The sequence below is a fragment of the Oxyura jamaicensis genome, chromosome 2 (assembly GCF_011077185.1).
Source record: "Oxyura jamaicensis isolate SHBP4307 breed ruddy duck chromosome 2, BPBGC_Ojam_1.0, whole genome shotgun sequence".
Lineage (NCBI taxonomy): Eukaryota > Metazoa > Chordata > Aves > Anseriformes > Anatidae > Oxyura > Oxyura jamaicensis.
The window spans coordinates 69,232,551-69,257,330 of NC_048894.1; the positions used below are offsets into that span (position 1 = coordinate 69,232,551).

The 24,780-nt window shown below is 40.9% G+C and overlaps 2 protein-coding genes across 8 annotated transcripts in view; one reads left to right on the forward strand and one right to left on the reverse strand.

Moving 5' to 3' along the window:
* Positions 1-19,905, forward strand: SSR1 (signal sequence receptor subunit 1). Of its 5 annotated transcripts, none has more exons than XM_035319420.1 (10): positions 1-163; positions 1,404-1,522; positions 2,802-2,889; positions 3,067-3,329; positions 3,994-4,070; positions 5,700-5,778; positions 6,590-6,683; positions 7,216-7,230; positions 9,132-9,195; positions 19,089-19,905. In XM_035319420.1, the coding sequence occupies exons 1-10, from the start codon at positions 85-87 to the stop codon at positions 19,171-19,173; spliced, it is 963 nt and encodes a 320-aa protein (XP_035175311.1). In that variant the 5' UTR covers positions 1-84; the 3' UTR covers positions 19,174-19,905. The 5 variants fall into 5 exon arrangements, with proteins under 5 accessions (XP_035175311.1, XP_035175313.1, XP_035175312.1 ...); XM_035319422.1 differs by having other exon boundaries at positions 2-163; positions 19,085-19,905; XM_035319421.1 differs by lacking the exon at positions 7,216-7,230 and having other exon boundaries at positions 2-163.
* Positions 19,906-20,184: 279 nt separating this feature from the next.
* Positions 20,185-24,780, reverse strand: part of RREB1 (ras responsive element binding protein 1) — an 81,738-nt gene continuing 77,142 nt past the window's right edge. For all 3 annotated transcript variants that reach the window (XM_035319416.1, XM_035319417.1, XM_035319418.1), the window contains exon 11: positions 20,185-23,565. In XM_035319416.1, coding sequence (XP_035175307.1) covers positions 23,045-23,565 — 521 coding nt within the window. In that variant the 3' untranslated portion in view covers positions 20,185-23,044. The remainder of the gene's footprint in view (positions 23,566-24,780) is intronic.

The window sequence follows — 24,780 nt, forward strand, 5'->3', positions numbered from 1 at the left end:
GGGCCGGATGGCGGCGGCCGCCATTTAGAGGGGAGGCGGGCGGGAGGCAGGGTGCAGGGCGCCGCGCCGCAGCCAGCCACCACCATGGGCAGCGCGAGGCGGCTCCTCCTGCTGCTGCTCCTCGTCTTGCCCGCCGTCGTGCCGCCCGCTGGCGGCCGCGCAGGTAGGGGGGCTCGGCCGGGACGGGCAGGGGGCGGTGTGTTGTGTTGTGTTGGTGCGGGGGTTCGCTGACGGCTCCCAGGTGCTGCTAGGGCTGGGCAAAGGGAAGGGGAGCAGCCGCCTCGCCGCGCGCTCCCAGAGGGCTGTGTCAGGCCTCCCCGCAGGGGGAAGCTTTCCTGTCCTGCTCTTGCCACATCATCGGCTCGTCTTTTCATCCACTTGAAGAAAACCCTAAATTACGGGTTGGGAGGATGTGCTAGTACAGCTGCTGGTGAGGGATAGCCGTAACTTAGCCATAGCCTAGTCGGCTGCAGGGGTTTCAACTAAAAATCTGTTATTTGCGGATTTACACTCTCTAAAACTTCATCATACAAAATCACTGCACTTACATATGATTAATTATCTTCCACTATACCTTCTAAAGACCGTCAAGTGAGGTTTTCTATTTGCATTTCCTAGCACAGAGTGGCAGCCCTCAAGTCCTTGGGCACACTTGTGGTGTTCAAGGATTTTTATTCCATGTGAAAGCTTCTAAATATTTATTTAACTTGTGTACCCAACTGGCTCTCTTAAGCTTGTGCAATTCAGTCATCCATTCACTTTTGTTCTTCTACTTTTTTGGGGAACCTTAGCTTCATCAAACAAAACCTATACTCATGTGTATTTGTGAAGAGTTCTTAGCCTCGCCTGTATGTGTTCTAAATACAACCCGTGTGAGCTCTGTCCTGTGGCCACTCTTCATATTAATCCTCTGTACGTGCTGTTTAAAGGTATGAGACTCAGTGCCATAAAGGTAGGGAAAGAGTGAACTCTCTGACTATTCTTGTATTGGAACATTGCTCTGAAGCTTTCTGGTTTTAGAAGGAAGAGAACTCCCCAAACTAGTTTACTCATAATAGGAACTCTAACTTTTACATTCATAATAACAAAAAATAAAATACCGTAATAACTTTAGGTAAACTGGTTGCTCTTTGCTGTGCAAATGCTGAAGTTTTGGTTTTCCAGATGTAAAGCTTTCCGTTTTGAACTCACTGATACATAATTGAGCAGTTCAAAGTAATTAGAGAATGAATGGCTGAATGGTCAACATAGGCAATCACTTGAATGTGAATTTATTTGCAGTGAAAGCTTTAAAAAAGTTTGAGACTTTCAGGAAGTCGTTCAGGCAGTTTGAAAACTATACTGCAGTGTCAGCTCTCTGTTGGTTAATGAAGTATTGAAAAGCCTTTGTCTTGTTTCTGTAGGTTCAGGTTTATTAGTTGCAGCTCAAGATGCTACAGAAGATGAAGAAGCTGTGGAAGATACTGTAGTTGAAGATGAAGATGATGAAGCTGAAGTTGAAGAAGATGAGCCTACAGACTTGGTAACTGTACATGAATGTTATAAGTAGCAATTGGAACAGAAGTGCTTGCAGCTATGGAGCTATACTTGAATATATTTGTTAGCATTGGTATTTCTAAGTAGTTTCTCTAAAGTCTCAAATTAAATTTGACCTGCTTGAAGTTTCAAAAGGATTTGTCTTTTCATGAATTACCAGCCCAAGAATGCACATGGGGACAGCTAGGTTTCTAGAAAATACCAGAACTGCATTAGGATGAGAAGGCTTGCATAGTATAAGAGACTGGGTACACTGTTGTGTGATTCTGTTAGTTTTTGGTTGATGTTGGTGAGCTTATGGTTGTCCAAATTCGCTAAATGGTTGATGTGCTAGGTATTCAGTACTGATAGTGTATTTAACCTTTCAAATGTAACTTTAATAGTGTATGACTAAGCAGGGTTACAAAACAGCCTACTTCTTAGGCAATACATTTTATATGTCACTGAAATAGTTTTACATTTAGAGTTGACTTCAAGATGCTAGGCCCAGTTCTGGTTCATGGTCTTCCGCTTCCCTACCAAGTGGCATGTGTACAACTGATTCAGTACGCTGCGTGCTGCTTCAGAGTTGTCTGAGCAGCAAAACCAAATGATTGAACTAACTAATTGGTTCAGTAGACAGTGAAGTTGGGGACAGCCTTGTTTTCATTTGGTGGAGGCAGTACTGATCCCTTGATTGCTACCTTGATTGTTTTTGAAAATAAGCCATTAAAGATTCTAATTACCAAACTAAAAAGTGAATAATCACAAAGGTGAGCTTGAACAAATGAATTTGTATAACCACTTTGTTCCAAGAGTGTAACTGTTTCCATGCAACAGAATGCTTCTTAAAACTGAATAAAAGCTTCTATAAGCGCTCTGTATGGAAACAATTCTCCTTTGCTTTGTCCATATATTTGGAAGTGCTTATCTTCTGAGTAGAAATAGCATAGATGTGATTATTTAACACTTAGATTCTACTCTTTTCCATCTGACCCTAAACAGAAACCTGCTGTTGCTTTCTGATCAGAAACTTCGCAATACAGCTAAGTTGAGCTGAGTTCAGTCACCATGTCAGATACAACAGCTAGAAGGATAAATGCTGAAAACAATGTTAACTTAGAGGGAGAATGCTATCTTACCTCTGCAGTGGCAGGAATTGGTACTAATGCTTATTGTATGTGTTGACACACTGATAACTGTTGCATAGGATTCTCATAAAACAAGCATGGTCTTTGCTTCACTGTTCATTATAGGATTTTTTTTTAAAAAGTCTCTTGTCTTAGACAGAAGAAAAAGAGGAAGAAGACTTGTCGGGAGAACCTAAAGCCTCACCTAGTGCTGATACAACCATATTATTTGTGAAGGGTGAAGGTAAGAGTCCTGTGCTGACCTACCAGCTTTCTTACTGTTGCTCAGAATATATCAATGTGTGTGTTAAACAGTGAGGCTTTTTTTAAGGAAAAAAGTCTGTTCTAGAGACTCTGTTTAGAAACAGGGGCTAGGTGTGCCGTACCAAGTTTCTAACAGTTAAATACTTCTGTGTTTTAGATTTTCCAGCAAACAACATTGTAAAATTCCTGGTAGGCTTCACCAATAAGGGTACAGAAGACTTCATTGTTGAGTCTCTTGATGCTTCTTTCCGGTACCCTCAGGACTACCAGTTTTACATCCAGAACTTCACAGCTCTCCCTCTGAATACAGTAGTTCCACCACAGAGACAAGCCACGTTTGAGTACTCTTTCATCCCTGCTGAGCCTATGGGTGGTCGTCCTTTTGGACTAGTTATCAATCTCAACTACAGAGATGTAAACGTAAGCCTGATGTTGTAATTCATTTCAATCTCTTCTGTTGATGTGGAAATGTCAGGAAGGAACTACTTAGTCAAGTTACTGTTTCTTCAGACCTTGCTTCTGAGATACTTAAGCAAATCACTATATGCCTAAGGATAGTAAGAGATTGCCTGTATGTTTCACAATTGTCCCTTGTGTATGTTACACTTGATATTTATATTAACAATGGAATTTGGAATGTCATTGAATAGAGTAGCATATAGTAACTTAAAAAAATACCAGAAAGCTTTAATTTCACTATTAAGTTAGGGCTTTTACAAACTTAATAGCCTGAATCCCATCTGTAAATTTGATACTGTGAGCAAATAATCTTACCCTGGGAGAAGACTTTATCCAAAACCATAAATGGGGACTAAAGTAGACATTTTTCCTTTTAGTGCAGGTTGGAGGCTCCTGTACCTTCAATGTTTTCTTTGTGCTAAAAAGATCCCTTCATATGTACTACATATCTCATGGTACAGGAAATAACATCTTCAAGGCTAGACATGACTTTCCTGCTAATATCTAAATTTTTATTTGTACTTGCAGTTTTATATGATGAGTTCAACTTGCATTATTTATAAATGTAATCAAGCCTTATCTATGCAGAATTTACTTTAAATATTTTGTGGGAACTTTGTTATAGGGCAACATGTTTCAAGATGCTGTTTTCAATCAGACGGTTACAATTATTGAAAAAGAAGATGGACTGGATGGAGAAACGTAAGGAAGCTGGAGATCCCAATTTAGTTGGTGCACTGGTTGAATGGGTTATTAATGGGGACCAATAAGAGTAGTTCTTGTACCTTTGTTTTATTGAGTTTTAGGTCGTGTGTTTTGCTGATGGTGTAGAAGGCACTGACTTCTGCAGCATTGGTAGACTGAAAATGTGAGTTTTTCCCTAAATTAAGATCTTCATTAACACTAGGGATCTTCAGGGTTGTTACTGTGTCAATTAACAGCTTATGCAACTGCTTTGCTCAGAGGATTTAGCCTGGAATAGGACCTGGTGTCATGTAGCCACATAGCAGTTCAAAGCTGTTAAGCTTTTTTATACTCCTGTGCCTTTTTTCTGAGTTAAAGATGCTGCAGGACCACAGGACTGGGCTGTGGGTCTTAGTGTGTAGGCTAGAATAACTTCCTTCTGGAGCATTCAATATAATAAGTGAAATACGTTTTCTCTTTAGAATAGAGGAACTCATGCTCATTCTTTGTTGCACCTCTGGTAGAAGACTTCTTTCAGGAGTGCTTTAAGGACAAGTTAGACCTGACACACCTTTTATGTTGCAAGCATGTGGTGTGCCAGTATGCTCTTAGAATATTCTAAAAGAAGTGGAACTTTAAAAGAATCTGTGTTTTTTTAAAAAAAGGTCTTCAGAAATCCTTGAAGACAACACTGAATACTTCAATACTCCTGCCACAGGCAGAATCTGTCTGAGCAAGCTTCCTCTTTTAGAAAAGCTCAACCTGAAGAAGTAGTTACTGTAGGAATTCACACTTGCCAAAGAGAATAGCATCAGAGAACAAATAATTGGTAATGTGAAAACACATGATACTGTTGTAAAAGAACCCCTGAAGAACTCAAATCATTATTCAGTACCAGTTTGAGTTGGTGTCCTGTGAATGAATAATTACTATAAAACAGGGATGTTCACTTAAGTCTCTCCTGCAGAACCCTTAACTGTTCTGTTACAAATTTGAGTTACATGATATATTCCAAGTTAAACTCTGTATATCTAAAGTCCTGCCTGCTCCCCAAAATAACTTTAGATCGTTCACCTCCTAAGATATCAACAGGAATTTTAGGTAGAATTGTTCAAAACAAAATGCATAGATTGAGGGGGAAAAAAACATTTAAAAATGATATTTATTGTTGATGGAATTTAACAGTGCAACACAAAGCAAGATAGTCTAAGGAAGGCATATCAAAGCTCTGTAAGTAAATGAGTATCCTAGTGGTACTTCCATTAATATAATTTAAAGTGCATGAGATACTTTAAAGGTATTTGTAAGTGGTTAAAGCAATCAAAAACAAATTATGTGGCCCAGCATCCTGAAATTTGGTGCTTCAAAAGAGTTCTTGCAGGTACTAGGTTTCAGTAATTACTCGATTTCCCAACCTGTATGGGATTGAACAATTAAACTCAGGGTTAGTTTCTGAAATCAGCAAAATTATTTAATATTTGTTAGCACTTAAATTTCAGATTTGTTTCTTCCCCCCCACATGTACAAAAGGGATTGGAAAAGATCAAGCTGGTGTGTGGCCAAAGTAAGGTTTTAATTTCTATGCTGCTTCAAACTTCCTTAAACACTTACGGTTTTAGCTAATGCTTTCCTAAATCTTTTGTAAAGGATCTTCATGTACATGTTCCTTGCTGGACTTGGTCTACTTGTTATAGTTGGCCTACATCAGTTGCTAGAATCTAGGAAGGTGAGTAGTGTATTTCATCTGTGTAGTTGGTAACAAACCTCTTACTGGTATGGGGGTGGGAAGGGAAGTGATTCAGTAATCACTTGCAGTGTACAATGGTACCAGTAGAGCTTCAGAAGATGTACTTTCAGAATTAAGACTGTGAAGAGTACTGCAGAAAACTAGAGATTAAAAAAATCAAAATTGGAGACACTTTGTCTAATATTCTCTGGGTCTGTTCTTTACCACAACACTGGAATGGTTGAATTGGAAGCTTTGATATGTTCCAGTCTCTAGATGTGTGTAGCTACTGATTTGAAACTTGATAGACAGCATGGGGAAGTTTGTCCGTTTGTATCTATTGTGTTAGATTAGATGTAACTTTGAAAACAACTGTCCAGCCATTATTTTTAGCTCTAAATAGCTTCCCATGAGCAAAAGGATGTAATTACTGTTTTTTTCAAATTGTATTTTTGCAAGGTTGCATAAGAGTATTGTGCTAATCTGGGGAAGTGTAATGAAACTAATCATCTAGTTTGGGTTATCATCAGCCATTTGTTTTTGTAGCAGGTGTAGTGAACTTGCAAAGGTGTTCATGAAATCTTGCTGTCTATGAAATAAGTATTGCAAGGCCTTGCAAGTATTAACACGAAGCCTAGGTGAATGAACTGCTATTGGGTAAAGACAGCTAAAGCTGTTATAAAGCCATATTTTGGCTTAACCTTAGGTTTGTCTCCTAGTGAAATAATTGCAGTTTATTAAAGTATTATTTCTAATATGTGCTACCAGAGCTTTATGTGGAAGGCAAAAATTTCTTTTCTTGAATTTTCAGAGGAAAAGACCAGTACAGAAAGTAGAGATGGGAACATCAAATCAGAACGATGTTGATATGAGCTGGATTCCCCAAGAAACTTTAAATCAAATAAGTAAGTAGTCTGTGTGCCACAAACTGGAGCAGAACTAAACTTATTTAATCAAATAGCTGTAACTGAACAGGTAGTTAATATCAATTTCTCAGAACAGCATACCTCTGTTCTACGGAATAAAAAACTGTCTAAAGCACTGGCCTTAATGATTAGATTATGTTATCAGCCTGTTCCTGTGTAGAACAAGCTTGACTGGTTGATACAGTAATGGCTGTCAATGACTTCTATGCTTTGTTCTGTAGACTCTTAACAGTATAAAATCTCTACCCAAAACCTGGATCATAAAGCAGGCTTAAAGAGTTATCTAAAAATTTCCGCAAGTTGATTGGAAGTCTGCCTACAGCCAAATAAACAGAGTGTTTTAACCAAAGACATGAAGACCTGAAATCAATGTTCTTCACAAGTACAAAATGACTAAATTCTTGATGTGAAATGCCAACAGTAAACCTAGTCTGGTTTCTTTAGAACATATGTTTGAATATTTCTAACTTCTCTTGCTGTTTCTTCTGTTCTTGCTTTCCCGTGGCTTCAGTGCAAAGTAGAAGAGGTGAGGCGAACTCTGGTGATTTAAAGAGTGGAAGTTCTTAATGTACTGTCCATGTGATAATTGGGCATGGATAGAAATATCTTCCTGCATGCAGTGATTGGTGATGTAGCATGAGTAGTAAAGATTACAGAGCAGATGCATACAGCCATCCAAACAGGAGGAAATGTATGTGTATATATTTTAACAAATACTACAAACATGTCTAATTTATTGATTAAAATATTGCTGAAGTATTGTCTCTACCAGTTCCCTTTATCTAAAATGCTGTGTACTACCTTAGTATAGTGTCAAGCTGTTGTTGAAGTGGTGGAGGACTGACTGGTTACAATTGATGGTCAAGTGTATCTTGTTTCAGTGAGAAACAAACCTCAACTTGGGGTATAATAGCCAGATGGAGTTATCTTCCTTATCCCAGATTAGCTCTTATCACCAATAGCATTGGCTGTCTGAGGTGACTTTTCCTCAGTTGAAATTAAGTGCATCCTAGAACTTTTTACTTGAAAAAGACACCCTATTTTGAAATGAACAATCTTAGTCTGACAGCTGTATGCAGCCTAGAGGACTTGCGGGCTCTAGATCTGACACAAAGTTGTGCCAGGAGTTGATGACTTAAGTACAGCTAATAGGGAAAGGAATCAAAAGTTACTACAAAGGTATGAGGGCTTGTTTCACATCTGAAAATGTCAGCTTTCTTGTACTGTACTGGAATATACAGTGAAATGCTAGTATGAAAACCTAGACAAAGTTTAGAAGGCCTCATTCTAGTAAGACTGAAGCTCTGAATGATAAACTGCTCTGAAGAGCAGGCTGTCTTTCAAAGGCTTCAAATCCAGCCAGTGTTGTTCTGTCCTTGCCCCCCCACTCCTTAAGGTAAATTCATCTCTTAAGTGCCATTTTTTTTTCTAGACTTCAGGTATTTTTTCTTAATTGTGGCTTTCTTTAATTCTTGGTTAGGTTTCATTAAAACTCTATGCTAGAATCCTTTGAGATATCTGGCCTTCAAGATCCTCAGAGGTTCTTTCCTGTTTTGTTGATGATACTTCAAACTGTACTGACTGAACAGCCATCATGCTGTTAAGAGCATTGTTTGCCCATACTCTAAACAGTGAGACTGGGAGATGATCAGTTTAAGAACTTGCATTAGTAAGCAGACACCTAGCAATCACCTTAGTGCTTTTTTTCTTCATACAAGTGTTGTTGTTCCTCTATAACACTATAATGATTAAAGATGCTACCTATGTAAGAACCATCCCTGAAAGGACAATTATAGACCTGTCAGATTAAAATGTAAGAACAGGCTTCTGGCATCCAGTGATCACAGGGCTAAAGCTGGATGACTTCACCTTTTGGAGTTATCTGATTTCAAAGTGATAACTTCATAATCAAGTGTGGATTCCTGGATAAGGGTGTTTTCTTTTGGACTGAAACACTTCTGCTGTTAGGCTGCATGAATTTGGAAACATTTCATTTAAGACAAAGCTGTCTAAAAGAGGGTCAGTCACATTGTTTAGGCAGGTAAACTAAAACCTGTAATGATAAATCATTAACTCTGAAAGTATCTGTTGAGCATGATAGTTTTCTAAACAGCAGAGCATGTGGTTTCATCAGGAGATGCTGTAGGTTTTTGTTGTGCATTTTAGTAACTGGCAAACTGAATGGCCCTTACCTTAGAATTGCATGTTACAGAATAGGAATGTTATTTCTTTGTTAGTCTGTTCAGGATGCTAATAGTTTAAAACAAGAAACCATTAATGAGATGTTTGAAGTGGCTTCTCTGGTGATGCATCACATTAGAAGGGCAGTGTGGCTTGTGTTTGGGAGGGAGAACAATGCATTGTTATATAAGAACTAATACGAAATAGCTGTAGCAATTAACGCAGCTATCATTTTTTTTCTTTTAGATAAAGCTTCACCAAGGAGGTTGCCCCGCAAGAGGGCACAGAAGAGATCAGTGGGCTCTGATGAGTAAATGTTAACTAGTACAACAGTTGAACGTTTACTAATCCTGCCTGTTTGGGATTTTTGGATTGGAGTAGTGCAAAGAATCCATATCACCATAAGGAAAATACTGCTAAACATTTGGACTGAACAGATTAACTGAATGGTGTTAATATTACTGAAAATGCACTTCTCTTTTTTGTTAAATAATTGTTGGGGTGGGTGGGGGAAGTCATTAAGATTTGTGCCTGCGTGTGTAAGCAGTTGGTCTTAACAGAATCATATTACCTGAAATGTGCCTTTAGAATCCTCTTTAATGCTGGTTTGTCATCTGTATACTTCGAAGGGTTTTTCCCTCCCCCTAATCTGAATGTCTAGTGACTTAATTTGTCTTGATTGTATCCTGCCTGTATCAGAATCTGTATGCATTTTTCCTCTCAGTAACTATTCTCTGCAGCACACGTACACTGAAGTTTGTGTGCACAGTCCTATCTCAGCAGTGAGGCACTCATCGTCTGGATTTCTGCATTTATTTAGCATTCTAAAGGCACAATTGGATGTAGCTGCTTGTAGTGGTAGATATGTTGCTGCTGTTTTGATCTGGGCATGCAGTGACTTAAATCTAAACTTATCTGCATAAATGTTAAGAAGACTCTTACACAGCAGCAGAACTTGTGAAGCATGGAATTTGTGTGCTGAATTGATATTACTACATAAATTTTTTATACCTGACTTGTTAAATGGTTATTGAATCATCCCAGCAGCTTAATTATTCTGACTGCAGAGCTACCACTATAGCGTTTACTCAAGAAATTTAGTAAGCCAGAACAACTCTAGGTTGTTCTAGGTCTTGGTTCTCTCAAGACTAGGTTGTTGTATGTATCAAAACACACAGATTTCTCTTCAAGTTGTACCAAGGACTTCAACTTCATTCCATGCACAGGAAACTGACTTTGAAAAGCTGTTGGCTTCAAGTAATCTTTTTAAATGGCTTTTTATTTACAGTTCTTAAATCTCAAACTTCTTCCCAGCTGTCAGTGGCTTGGTCTGAGTTCAGTTCATCATGCTGGCTTTCCTACTACAACACAGATGCATTTCCATTAAGTACATGTTACCTCAGTACTAAAACAGAAAAGCTCTATGTAATCAAGTCTCTTTATGCCTGCTCCAGTTCACAGAATTACTAGGAGCAGATCCTGATCTGCATATGCTGCATTCAGGAATTCACTGTTATGGGGCTGCAGAAGAACAGATAAAACAGCATCAGTTTGCTGCAACTCAGGCACTTGAGAAGGCTCAAACTGTTTCTGTCTGTGTGAGGGTTATCTGGGAGCCTCTTCAGTTCAGGAGAAGGCATTGATGTGAAACTTTTTTTTTTTCTCCCCCCTTCCTGATCCCCACATGTGAAAGAGCTTTCTTTGATCTATACTTGTTCTGCAGGGACTGAACTTCTGAGCCAATGAGTTGAGCAATGCTTAGGTCTCACCTAAAACTACTGGCAGTCTTACTACACACTGTCAATTAGCTGTAAAGATTTTCTTGACTCATCTTGGTGTGGAAAATAGAATGGCAAGAAAAACCCATCAGTGATGCTTTGTTCAACTTCCAGGTAATACACTAGAATATGCTATCCAGGTAGAATATCTTTTAATTGGGAAGATAGCTGAATGATCATATAGATCACTTAACAAATTGTTGAACAACTTTGAAACAGGTGACTGCTCTTAAATCTACTGTGTACAGGAACTTTGCCTTCACTGGTGGCTCTGTGGTAGGTTTATGGGTCTACATTCAGTCTGCACTGATACAGCTAAACTCTCATGTATTAAATGCTTTGTATGGTAAAACCCTATAGCTGCTATTGGATTCAGTATTTCAGCTGAAATCAAGGTGGTATTTTTCCCACCTCCTGGTAATTGCAAACCTTAAATTGCATTAACTTTTCCCAAGATTTCAAGATAGGAAGCTGTCCATTTGAGGGGATGATAATGAGAGCTGCTGTGGATAATAGTGGTGCTCTAGGAGAAGAGGCAAAGCACTAGAACACAGGAATGTTAACTTTTAGTATCTTAGTGTTATTTCTTCAAGTATCAGTTTGTCTCTTACTGATAACAGCAGGTTAGTCCTGGCAGCTGTCAGAAGGACAAGCTTCATCTCGATTACTTGTGTACAAGTAGTTAAATGTAGGCCATAAAGCTGAATGGAGCAGTCAGAAAGGGCTGTACTTCTGTGTGTTTCAAAACAGTTATGCTGAATACTTCCGTTATGTTGGAATGGGTGCAGTCAGGCATCACTCCCTGCTTTTATTTCTGGTCTGCATGGCACTAAAAATGTTGCAGTTGAAAGCTCTGAATTCAGGGAAGTAGTGGAAAAGTCAAATAATGTAGCTTGTCCTGTTCTTCAGTGTGCCCAACGTGCTAAGCAGTAGTTATGTTTCCTTTTTCGTCTCCAAAGGAAAGATAGTACCTACCTCATAGGAGTGACATAAGGGCTGTTTCAGGATTGTTTTGAAGCTACTTGAGACTTGCACAATAAACTTCCATGAAGATAGTAAGATATCACACTGATCTAGTGTGATGGTAACTACACAAATTCATGTTATATCAGTTTAATCCCTTCATTGAAGAGTTTAGCAGCTTTATATTAAGACTAAAATATGCAGAGGAAAATATGCAGAGGAATGGCAATTAACTGATGGGAGTATAAAGCTAGAATGAGCAGTTTCTGCAAGAGCTTAAAGGTGGGATAAGCTCTCCTCTCAAACTTTTCCATTTAACTTTAAATTTTCCCAGGGATTTTTTAATGAATGGAATGATACAGATTCTTATCAATACAATTGACAGTCAGAAGTTAAGAATGACTGATTGTTTTGGATGATTAAGTTTAGATGTACTGCAAGTGAAATGTCAATTTTAATAATTTACCTGCTGGTTTTCACTTATAAGTGAGATCAGATCTCTTGAAAAATGGTTGCAGGTTTTTTTTGTAAAGTAAACTTGAAGTTTTCATAGCATCATGTAGCTGCTTTTTTTTTTAATAAAGCATGAGTATGGCATTAAAAAGCCTGAGTGGTACTCGGTTGCTCTTTTCCTTTAAGCAGCCTGTAGTAGCAGATATGCAAAAAGAATAAAAACATGCTATACTTCAAAAGCTGCTATTTTGCAAATGTATTTGTAGTGGAAATAATAGCTAGGAATTATTCTGTGAGGCAGAAGTATTGTGTGATATTCTGGACAGTGGTTAAACACTAGGATTAAAAATGAAAAATCCTTATAAGAATAAAGGAGGGCACTGGGAAAACAACTTGTGAATCCTGACTTGTTAAAAGCCAAGCCCTAGTTCTGCATTTGCAGCTGGACTAACCTATAGGCAGTGTGAAAAGGATCTGTTAAGATGCTTAAAGGCTGCTGAAACACAAGGTGGTAACAAGGCTAAATTCCTGCAGCTTTCAGGTGCGCTGTTGTCTGAGAGAAGACTATTCCAGGCAGTGATACCTGAAAGTATCACTGAAAGTTCAGGTGTGTGTACTACATCTAAACAGAAGATAGGGTAAAACTTCTGGGGGGATTAACTCATAAAGCAAGGTAAGTGTAATCAGTGTGATACTGTATTACGTTTGTGTGGATGTAGATTCTCACTAAGGCTATGGGAAAGAATTCACTATTAAAACCTGTTTTTGTTCCTTCTCTTAGCATTTAGTGCTAGTTGGAGATAATTGAGGTGATAATATCTTATGATAATCTTCCACTTAGCCTCAGTTCATCTCTGAACTATTGTAATTAAGTGATTATGAAGTGGTAGATATTAATGCAGGTCACTATAGCAGAAGGCAGTGTCACTCATTTACAAGTAATACAAAAATTGTGGAACTAGAGGAGAACAGCAGCATATCAATAGTACTTAGGGGTGATCCATATAGTGAATTAAGGCAATAATAAGATACTTATATTTAACCCTGTAGTTAACTGATTTAGTGCCAGGCCCTCTTTTTTTGTCAATGAAGACAAAGAAACTCCCTATGGAGTAAGGTGCTGGAAAGCACTGGCTTCTTAAAGAGTAGGTAGATACAAGCTGATAGCTTGCTTTGCATTAAAATTGCCTTTGAGCTTTCTTCTAGCAACATAGTCTCACTGGTTCAATCACTTTTAGTGTATATTTGCTGCTCTTTTGTGCTTAGGTGTAAGTAATATTAGTGACATCTGTTTGATCCCTGCTTCCAGGATGCAGTGACTGGTTCCAAAATAGCATTTAGGCTCTCTTCCTACTCTGTTACTTGCCTACTGCTAGGTATGGCAGAAATGCCTTAGTTTTCTTTAAAGATAAGGACTGCAGAAGAGTAATTTAAATTATGCTTGTCAGAAAAGGAACCTTGTACAAGAACTTACTAGAGACTTTTTAATAGCTTCTAGTTTTGATAGTCCGCTACCTCTAGCCTGTACAAATGCCTCTTAACTATTTTTTGTCCAGAACTAGTTCACATATCAAAAGTAGTTCCAGCAAAGTTAAAGGAGGGTGAAAGTCCTACAATTGTGAGCTACAAGTAAGGAAGAACTTGCAAGTAGATACTCTAACTTATTTTTACATTCTGGCAATTAGAATTAACTTTCTTGATGCTGAAGTCTGAAAAGCTCAAGTACAAATATTTTGCATTTGCATTATAAAAAAATCAGGGCTAGAGCCACCTGAGTCTGCCTTAGGTATTGCAGGAGTAGGGGTAGTGATGACGCTATTCGCATACTTCCTGTCCTATGGTTCCCTAGCTATAAACTGCCTTTAGGTTCCCTGATACTGAAACTATGTAAATCAGGTCTTTCAACTCCCTGTGAGCTGACTGTTCATATACAAATAGGTTCAAATTTTGTTTTCAAAGTATTTTTACTATATTAAACGTAAGTCAGGGTGTAGTCCTCGTTACCCAAAACTCTGAAGCATCTCTTCTGGCACAACCCTGCTTCCACAGCACTACAGAAACAAGCAGTGCACAGCACTGAGTTTGGATCATGCATGCTAGATCCCAACCTCAACCAACAAGTCCACCAGCAAGTTTCCAAGAGAAAGAATAAACTGCTTTGGCTTATTTAGTAGGAGTCCATACAGAAAGGAGGAAGTCTCAAGACAGCCTAGTGCAGGCTTCCATTAGAAAGAAAAAGCTAGAATCTAAATAGCAATGTTGCTGTTGTGCTGTGTTCCTGGGATTACAGCAGCTGCCCCTGATTGACTGGAGCAGTAATACAGGCTGCTAGCAAGGACCTGTTGACAAACTGCAAAGGGAGAGCCTACAGCTGCACTTCTTCAGTAGAACACTACAAGGAACTCTGGGAGGAGTTGCTGTCACTTAATTGTTCAAATTAAGTGCCTTCATTTTTTAGCAGCTCTAAGACACCTGCTTAAGAGAATGTTTTAGATCAGAAAAACAAGAGGTATATTCACCAAATGCATGCAATAAACACAGCACAGGGCTTCACATCCTGTGCCAAAATCTGTTACTCATTAGCTGCACAAGTTGTTCACTTCTCCAGCTCCCTTCCTTTATCTTATTTACAGCCCTGGGAAGCCTTTCTGACCAGTGCAGTGCAGAGCTGGGTTGCAGGTAGCTATGCATGAAGGCTGCTGTGGTTTCAGCTCTTCAAGACATTGACAGATAACCCAGATAACAATCTGGGCTGGAGATCAAAAATCAGAACAGCTATGTTACGGTACAGACTTCTGGTGGATTGTGATGTCTACACAGAGAAAATCAAAGTATTGAGCTGTCTATCTGTGGCATATAACTGACCTGGTGTATGCAACCTTGAAGCCTGTAGTCATATAGTAAGGCTCCAGTCACAAGTATCTTGAAGGCAACAGATGAAACAGTGTTAAATATCCTGCCAGCAAAAATGGGTTAACTGGCAAAGCAAGCAAAGGTACAAGCACTGCATCCCACTCAGTGTGTGAGTTAGCACATGTCCCCCGATGTTCTGCCTCCTCCCGTAGTTGCTGCCTGGGAGCTCTGTGCAAGTAGGACTACACTTTGAGAGAGAGAGAAAAGTATTACATTCTCTTTTGTTTACAGCCAGGTAAATGCTTTTCTGTTTTTAAGCACAGGTCACATGTGGCAAAGCTTGACTTGGAAACACTGCGGAAGAAGTGTTTATGGGTTTAAGCAAACCTCTCACAACTAGCACTGCCCTCACCCTAAAAAAAAAAAAAAAGTATCTTAAGTGTAGATTTATTAGAAGTCAGATGTTACTTATTTAAAACAGCAGCTAGCTTTTGGTGCAAATGTAAGCAGTCATTGTTTTCTGTACCATCAGGTAACAGGAGCTGGAAGGAAAGGTTAACACACACCATACCAGCACAATCTCCTCATTTAGGCACTAGGCATTGCAGAGTTGTAAGCTAGTGGGTTCCTGCAGTATATTCCCTTGGCACAGCAGAAGTTAGAATTAATACTGTAGCTAGCACTACTTCACTAAAAATAGCTTTGATTCCAGCCTGTGCATACAGTGGCACAGCTGTAGGTACTTTTCCCACTAAGAATTGCAGAAAGATTAAAAGGATTAGCTCACCAAAAGCTCCTTCTTCGGAGTACGTGGACCTTATCTTTTTAGGTACAAGGTCCTTGATGGTGGTGGGAGATGAGAGCACTCAACTGCTCCGTGAGCTGAGTCTGCACCAACAAGCACACGGGCTGCTTTTACCCAAAAGTAACTGAGCTTGCTCCTGTGCCTGTTCCTCGAGTTAGGGGAGGAGCTGCTACGCCTGTGTATGCATGCACACACTTGCACAAGACCATTTTTTTAATAACCACCACAAGCACATACATTTTGCTATTCCTAATCATGCATTGCAATAGAGATGCTGAGCATTCTGGCTGATGTTTTGTCCTAACCTTCCCACATTTTTACTACTAGCGTGGCCACAGTCTACATGTTGTTACAGGCTAAGAATTACCCCCTGGGAGTCAGCCTGCAGCAAAGCTGGCCTTTACCATGTTAACCTCTGTCTCTAAGATGGTGAAAATTGATTGGGTCTTCTGCCTTTTCTCCAGCAAGCTTCTTATTTACAGTGTAATACTAACTGATGTTTGTAAACTACTTTACAACCATTTGTTGAAAGGCCCTGGAGAAGTTCAAGTGATTTCACAATAGTGTATTGCAAATGCCCATTGTACAGGGTTTCCTCATATGCTACTGGCAGTTTTCCCTGCAAGACCAAGAGACAAATCTGGCAAGGGAGAAATAAACACAACAAAGGAGGAAGCTGTTTTCAGTTCCTACTAAAAAGACTGCTACAAGGCTTTCTACCACATTGCACAGTGGCCCAGCCTATCCTGGATGCTGTGCCTTTGTTACTACGCCATTTTGTGGGGCAATTACTGACATTTTCCTTTCCACCAAGGTGAGAAGTGTTACACTCAGGGTCAGGTTCTGTAAGCCAAGTCTTCCAACTTACTAGTATTTAAAATAGGAAATGCCCTTCAATGTATTTTTTTAGGCAGAGAGGGGACTTAAGAAAGGACTGAAAATAGGAGGCAATACTGGAATTGTTGAAAAGCTTCAACAGCACTTCTCAACTCCATCTGTACTCAGTGTCAGCACCACGGGATGATTTTAGGTGCATGCTGGAATGAAGGCACCTTGGTCCCCTTCCTAGGCATATCCAAATGTTTTCATTTCCTTAGAAAATTCAAACCAACTTTCTCCTCTATTAACCACCCCATCATCACTATCACGTATGTACACAGATTGTGCCACTTACCTGAGGGGTGGCAGGCAGCCCACAACAGCAAGGTAGACAGACGGCCCCATAGCACACAGGCTGTGCAGCCTCCTGCCATCAACCCATGGTCTTCACAACTGTCCTTGAGCTGGCCAACTTCTCCACTGCCCTTCTCCTAGGGCTGCCTGCAGTTCCCCCAGCAGCAGGAGGCCTTGCTCCAAAGGACACTGCCAAAGGTGAGCTGCTCGGCTCCTGGCTGTTACCAGGCTCCAGGAGCACCTTCCGCTGAAGCAGGCAAAACCTGTGAGCTGGGTTCCTTGGAGAAACTTCTGCTGAGCATTGAGATTACAGACAGTAGACAGCAGCAAGGAGAAGATGAAGGAGCTCTGGGTGAGCATAAGGTATTGTTCTGTAAGCAGCAGGAACCCCCTCAATTATGGCTGTAGAGAAAGTTCAGGGAAGGGTTCTCTTCAGGGGTTTTCAGTGTCCTGGGCTTCAGAAGCTGTAGAATTTATTTGTGAAAATAAACTAGTAATAGCATGAGATGGGAACACAGCATAGTGTGTTCTCTGTGCTATTACAAGAAGAAACCAGCTAGTTTCTTTCGGGGAAAATAAAAAAATCTTACTGGAAAAACAGTTACATAAAGGTCTTGTTATAATACAGAACACCTGCTGCTGCTTCCACAGCAAGCATTACACCCACTCACCCACACGCAACCAACCCCTCCTTTAAGTAGTTATCCACTGATGAGCCCTGGCAGCACCAGGGGATGCTTTTGCAGCCCTTGCACCTGGAAGAGTTGCATTTGGTGAGAGGTCCTTAAAACATTGAGTAATTCTCCAGAGTACTTTTTCTGCTGTGCTCCCCCTCAGTCCCCTAGTAAGTCCCAACCAAACTTGTGCACGTCAGGACAGATGAGTCTGTAATTTCATACAAGGAACAAAGAAAGGCTCAGAGCTGCTGAGCACAAGCTGGGACATCTGCAGGACATGCTTTAGGCTCTAGAGGAGGCTGCATTAAAAATAAAATTAAAACATGGCAGCCCAGGCCAGGCACAGCACAGGGACTAGAGAGGGAAAGCACTTCATGCAGCTCCTAGGTAGGAGAGCTGAAGTGACCCGCATCACCGACTGGATACACCAGATGCCCACAGATCCGCTCTCTGCACCATGAGAAAGCCACGACACCCTCCTGGTGCCCCTCGCCACCAAGGCAGCCCAGCGGCGGCGGAGGCCTCAGCTCTACCCCAACCAAACCTTAATGCCCTGGACACGGACTCTGCACCCACAGCGCCGTGGTGAGACAGGCCCACAACACACAGGCCGCACGGTTGGGCCACACTCACCATCCACGTCAGGAGTGAGCCTGCGGCTTCATCTTTAAAAAATTAGGAAAAAAAAAAAAAAAAAGCTTTAGGGAACAAAGCGGGGAAGGACCAAGTTGGATGAGAGACGTGGAGCTCCCCTCATCTCATCCCTGTTAACTCCACGCTTCAGGCCAGCTCTGGGTATCACTGCCACAGGAGCTGGTGCAGGGAGGAGTGGAGGGAAGAGGAGAGGGAAATGCCAACAAGGAGCAAGGTTCACCTGTCCAGCTTGGTGTTACCCTGCTGAACACGCTGAACAGGGAAATTCCCTACCCAGGGACGGTCACAGTCAGACAGGCCAGGTACAAAGTTAGTTAGAAGACAGCAAGGGGCTGGGCAGACAGCTAGCGCCCTTCCGTGGCCAACATCAGGTGCTTCCAAGCCATCTACTTCGTAAATCATTGCTCACATTCTCTTCCCAGCCATATAAGCTCATCCCACAGTTTTTATTTTACACCTTCTGACACTTTTTGTACATGAGTTTCCCATCAGCCTCACAGGCTTGCAGGAGGAAGGGAGATGTCTCATGCCAATAGGTGTCAGAGGGAAAATGAGATTTTCTACAGTTCTCCCTCAGAAATCATTTCAATCCCTTCAGCCACCCCCTCAGGGTAATTCGGAGTCCTGCCTCATCAGGTTTCCTTGGTTTTAGGCAATGCTGACTGGTTTTACTGTAACCTCTCTCTGTTCAGCAGTGAGGAATTGGATCCTCACCTAAAAAAGCCATGTGGGGAGTCTTAACAGCTGCCATGATGGCACCAGAAGCTAGAAAGCAGAAGCAGGGCATGCAGTAGTCCATGGGTATGGCTCTCTGATTCTGAATTTGTTTCACTTCTCTACCAGAAAGACTCATCCCACCAAGACTTAGGATGCAGACGCTCAAATGCTCTATGGTTCCCTGGCCTCCAGAACTGCATACGCAACTCAGATGATTCTTTGGCTCACCATCCTGTGAAATGCATTTTATTTGTAAGAAAGCATATAAAATGCAACTAAGGCGGTTCCAACAAGATAAAACAAAGGATTTCTCTCGTTTGACACATGCTTGTGGCTTTCCAGTACATCCTGAAGATTTCACAGCCATATGCATTTGCGCAAAAATGAAACAAGGATGGCAGAAAGCTCCTTCTTTTACACAGAAAACAACCAATACGCTCTCCGTCACCACACCACGCCAAAAGGACACTCACTTGTGACCGTGAGGTTATGGTTAACAATGAAAGGACACGCAACCCTAAGCTAACACCTGTACAGGAAAATCAGCACCAATGTCATTTTCTTCTGCTTTCAGTTGCTATTTTAAGAAACTGCCACCAAGGAGGAGCACCATTTCAAAGGGTTTCAACTACCAGAGAACAAACGCACACGGATTTTCAAAGTGTTACAGCTATCTCTGGTTCAAACTCTGTCCAAATGAAGGAAGAGAAACAGTACTACTAGTTATGCAGGACAGCTCTGGTTTGCATGCTGTCCTTTAACAGAAAAGCTTGAAAGCAAGTTACAACAAACCCACAAGAAGAGCCACGTCCATTTTGTAACCTATAATTTTTAAATATAACATTTTATTGCTTAGATGGTTTGATACAGAACAACTTTTACTTTTATTTTGAATTTGGAAGTACTGTACAACTGAATAAAAAGAGGAATAAAAGTACCAAAACAAATGTGTGATTCTCTGTTCATGTGGCATAAACCAGTCTTGTACACAATTTGTAGCAGCAGTTTAAGTTCCCTTTAGAAAAATATGAATTCTACACATTTATTACTGTTTCCTGCATGGGATGAAATCACTAGGATTAAACTTCCTTCGTGGATAGAGAGAGGAAAGAAAGAAAGGAGACACACAGAGAAGAGAGAAAATTATGAATCATTCTGAAAATGGAATCAGACTGTCACATAGCCCCGAAAAGTTATTTCAGAATAGCCTCAAACAAGGTTCTCTCATTAAAAAAAAATATTTTTTTTCCTTTTTTTTTTTTTTTTTTTTTTTTTTTTTGCGCTTTCACAGTCAAGTGCTTAATGTAGTGATTGAATTATCTCCAAGTTAAGTCCATTGCAACTCAGGCAAAAGAATTTCAGAAGATCCTTTTTTTGTTTTTTGTTTTTTGTAAAAGCCCTGAGAGAGGAAAAAATAAAAAGATTCAAACAAAAATCGTATAGAGACAAATTAGCTGAACATGCAAACTAAAGCCTAAGATTCACCCATAGTTTAAACACATTATAAATTTCACAGTTTAATATTGGGGGAGGAGGGGAAACAAAAAACCCAACAACAGCAACAGTTCTCAGTCAAACTCAACTAATAAAAATGTCAATAAAATGTGGCAAGACCTTATACTCTACTAGGATATAGATAAAGGCTAAATAAAGCTTTAAATCAATAGTGATTATTGCTAGCAGATGTCCCGGCAGGCTGCTGGGAATTAATTACTTGCTACATTGTTCTGCAGCATATAGTTTAGTAATGGCTTCTCCCCCACAGTATTGCGCAGTTTAGTGTGGAGAGTTGCAAAACAAAACAAAACAAAACAAAAACCCCCAAAAAACAACAGAACAAAAAAAATAACAAACAACAAAAACCAAAAAATACCCCAAATAATAATAATTATTATTATTATAATTATAATAGTAATAACAATTTCAGGGATGTGTGAACTGGTTTTAATTAAGTAGAATGCACCTGGGTAGAGTTTTAAATGAATCATTGGTTCTGACTGATTTATCTATCTGGCATTAGCTTTGTTTCTGAACTGGTTCATACATCCCTATTTAAAAACAAAACAAAACAAACAAACAAAAAAACAAAATAGAAATCACATATACCTCAACCATTTTTTCTTATTCTATTTGCAAGAATATTACTCAAGAAGGGTTTCTCTTCCTTTGAATTCTGGACAGTTAGATTTCAGTCCCCAGAAATTTTCGGAGAATTTTTAATATAGATATAGATATATATAGATATATATTATATAATATAGAATGGGTCTGAGGCCCACTTCCTCCATGTCTGATGAAAGCAGGAAAAGCAATTCTGCAGGGGTGGGGAGGATCACAGTGCGGGCTGGGGGGGGCTGCAGTGGTGGAATAGCACAGTGAGGCTCCGGCAATGCTATTATGGCTCTGTCTGTCCCAGAGGTCATGACTGAAGGACAATTAACAAACAACAACAAGAACAACGACAACAACAACAAAAACGCTGTGTGCTCCTAAAAGCACACAGCTACAGTAGGAGACATTTTGCCTAACCCCTTAAATCCTGGTGGCTGGAGTGTCACCTGTTGCCGGCAACAGGAGCCATTCGGAGAAATCCCAGCTCCCAGCATTAAAGGGGTTAAATTATCGATATGAAATTTAGACACACACCTCAAGTCTTCAAGCATCAACCCCAAAATCTCAGGAAGATTTTTTTTTTTATTTACTTTATTTATTTTTAACATGTCTTATATCTGTAGTTTTATTACCAGTAGTATTCTCTTGCTCTAAAACATGACAGTAGCAAGATCACGGTAAGGCTCGCATTTCTCTCTTGCTTGCTTTCAACTGGAAGACTGAAAAACTTTGCTCGTTAAGTAACACTCGCTGCCACCGACGTGACTGCAACGAGACCCACATTGTACTTGCAGTGCCTTTCTCACGCACGCGGAGGGTCCTTCGGCCACCCCCTTCTCTCAGGCGTCTTCTCCCAGGCGCCCCCCCCCAGCACGCACACACACACACGCTCGCACACGCACGACACACGCTCATGCACACCCCACCACAAGTGAGATGTTCCCCTGTACGGGTGTGATGGTAACTTGCTGGCCTCCATTTGACTCTCCGGTCAGAGGAAGGGTTTCATTTAAAGTACAGTAGAAGAGCTGCAACATAAGAAGAGGAGTTGGTGAAAGCTTGAAGTCAAAACATTTAAAGAGGGGATCCAAGCTGCATTATACATCTGCGTGGGCAAATATTGCCCATTGGTTTCTGCTGACTGCAGAGACAAGCGAACTGATGAATTTATAAAATAATAATAAAATAATAATAATAATAATATATTGAAGCAAATCAAACATATATAACAGCGGGTGCATTATTTCCATAGGTTACGTTGCTATGTAACTCTTCTCTGTATACACACTCAGTCCACGACGGCCAGAAAAAAACCCTAGTAACTAGAACACCATTTCTAATGCTGAAAGGTGGAAACAAGTATGAGGTTGAAATTCTTTGTGTTTCCTGCTTTTGGCTTGAACCACTTTGAACACCTTCAACTGCCACGTTGTTAATGCCTGGAACAGGCTTAATGCTCCACCGTGTGGCAAATGCAAGAACATCTACTGAGAAAAAAAAAAAAACATCTCATCTGCATTTCCTCTGACTATTTTGTATGAAATTCACATAATTTTCTTCCAGTTATTGGCTGTGGTATCCAAGGGCCTCCCACCCCACTGCCCCATTTCCAGCTCAGAGAACAAACACAGCGACTATCACAGATATACAAGACCAAGCTCACACACACCAATACAAAAGGTAACATTAATGCTTAAATGAAAAAGGTCCTCTCCAAATAATTCATTAAAATATTAAAAAAATCATTTTTGAAAAAAAAATCTATGATACCAAAAGATCTAATAAAGTAGTAAGGCACTCAAATCAGTATATACTGTAGTCTCTTGCATTATTATACTGAAAGGCATATGGCACTGCATCCAGTCTGCCATACTCTCCCCACAGCTGTAGCTCGCTCTTCCAAAACAAGACCCCGGAAACCTTGCTCTGCTAGCATTAGTTTGTGTGCTGGGACGGGTCCAACCTCCTAGCAAGTCATTCCACCCCCAAGAGCTGAGGCGCACTGTCTGCAGAGGCAAGAATGTGATTCATGGGAGACTTTTTGTTGTGCATCTCCAGCAAGTCTTGAATGAAACCTGGTGGTCTCTCGAGCTCGGAGCTACCCCGAGGTTCCTGGTCTTTTGCGGTCTGTTTCTGTGCACTCTTGGTGGGCTCCGGAAGGCAGGCACCAGCCCCTTGCCCACTCGGCCTCTCCTCTCTGCCGGGGGAGTCCTTGGCCGCGCCAGCCAGGGACTCTTTTCTGCTTCTCGCGGTGGATGGGTGACTGCCAACGCCCCCCGTGGAGTCGCACTCGTTTTCTGAGATGGGGTTGGTGCCGCTGTGGCTCGACTCATTCTCACTGTCTTCTCCACACCTCGACTGGGTCTCCTCCTTGTCGCTCTCCTTCCCGTGGTTTCGAGTATTTTTGATTTTCTGGTGTATGCGCTGGTGACGAACCAGGCTGTGTTTCAGAGTGAAGGTCCGTTCACAGGTTTGACACTTGTATGGTCTCTCACCTACAAGAGAATGGAAGTGCAAAGTCAGCTGTAAGGTCACAAACGCACCTCCCTCTTGTTTCAAGCAGCGTGAGATACTCCATGCTTTGGAAATTCAGTACCTTTATTGAACTTGGGTGCCGCATTTATGCAAGTTTTTGCTTCCGTACAATCAAACCAGCTCATGGTATGCAAGCAGGTATACAGGTGGCATGTGCCATGCGGCACAAAATGAAAAACCAAAACCTGGGTGGCTGGAGGTTTCTACAAGCTTGGTATGGCCCTGCTCTAAGGAGGGAAGAAGACTATACGCCCCAGGTGCCTGTCAGCATCCCATCTAGGTTAGTCAGCAACTTTTCTGGAAGAACTTTGTAGTCATCCTATGAAGCTTAAAAGCATTTGTGAAAGCAGGCATCTGCAGTGCTACAGCAGCTTCCCCTCCACGGGTGCTGCACGTTACAGGTCAGGCCCTGGTATATGCAGAGAGAGAGGATTTGAGATGGAAGGATAAGGATACTGCCTAGGTACTTGTGGTCAACAGGACTTAAAAACTGAACCAGACTGAACAGTGTATGAGAAGACATCTCCCTCTCCTAGATGCTGGCAGGCAAGTAACGCACAAGTTATTTAGCTAAGTCAAAGAGAAGCTGTCATGAATTACTCAACACAACAACCCCTACTCTTTTTTTGAAGCAGGCTGACAGCATCACTGTGTTTCAAAAAAGAACAAGCAGCTACAGGACCTAGATTTATCAGGCATCTACAGGACACCAGAGGTGTCTGTTAGAGGTGATCAACATTTACTGACTGAGTGAAAAACATCTGCCTTGGGATGTTGTTTACAATGCTGTTGATATTCCTCAACCTGCTGCTGCTCTACTCTGATCTCTGATAGGAGCAACAAATGAAAGCCCCTAAAAAACCTCTTTACACCTGTGCAAGAAATGTTACTGTCCAGGCAAAATCCTTCCACTTACTTTGCCACCTTAAGCCTCAGAGCAACTGCAGAGCTGCTCCTGTGCTGTCATCAACAGGCATTTTGCTCTCCTTTTAGAACTGCTCTTTGTACCTGAAATACTTCAATAGTTTCCTGGGCATGAGTTCATGGAAAAACAATGCAGCCACAGCCCCACTGACGAAATTCCCCCAAAATCCTGATGAAGCAAAGTGTCCTAAGGTGCTACCTGCCACTGCTGCCATAGCAACCCTGAAGAACCAAAGGTCCCACCCTGATGG

Excerpts from the sequence above, each read along its gene's own strand:
- SSR1 (XM_035319420.1), top strand. The coding sequence starts at position 85 with ATGGGCAGCGCGAGGCGGCTCCTCCTGCTGCTGCTCCTCGTCTTGCCC. Across the intron at positions 3,330-3,993 it reads TCAACTACAGAGATGTAAAC|GGCAACATGTTTCAAGATGC; the intron begins GTAAGCCTGATG and ends ACTTTGTTATAG. Across the intron at positions 5,779-6,589 it reads AGTTGCTAGAATCTAGGAAG|AGGAAAAGACCAGTACAGAA; the intron begins GTGAGTAGTGTA and ends TTGAATTTTCAG.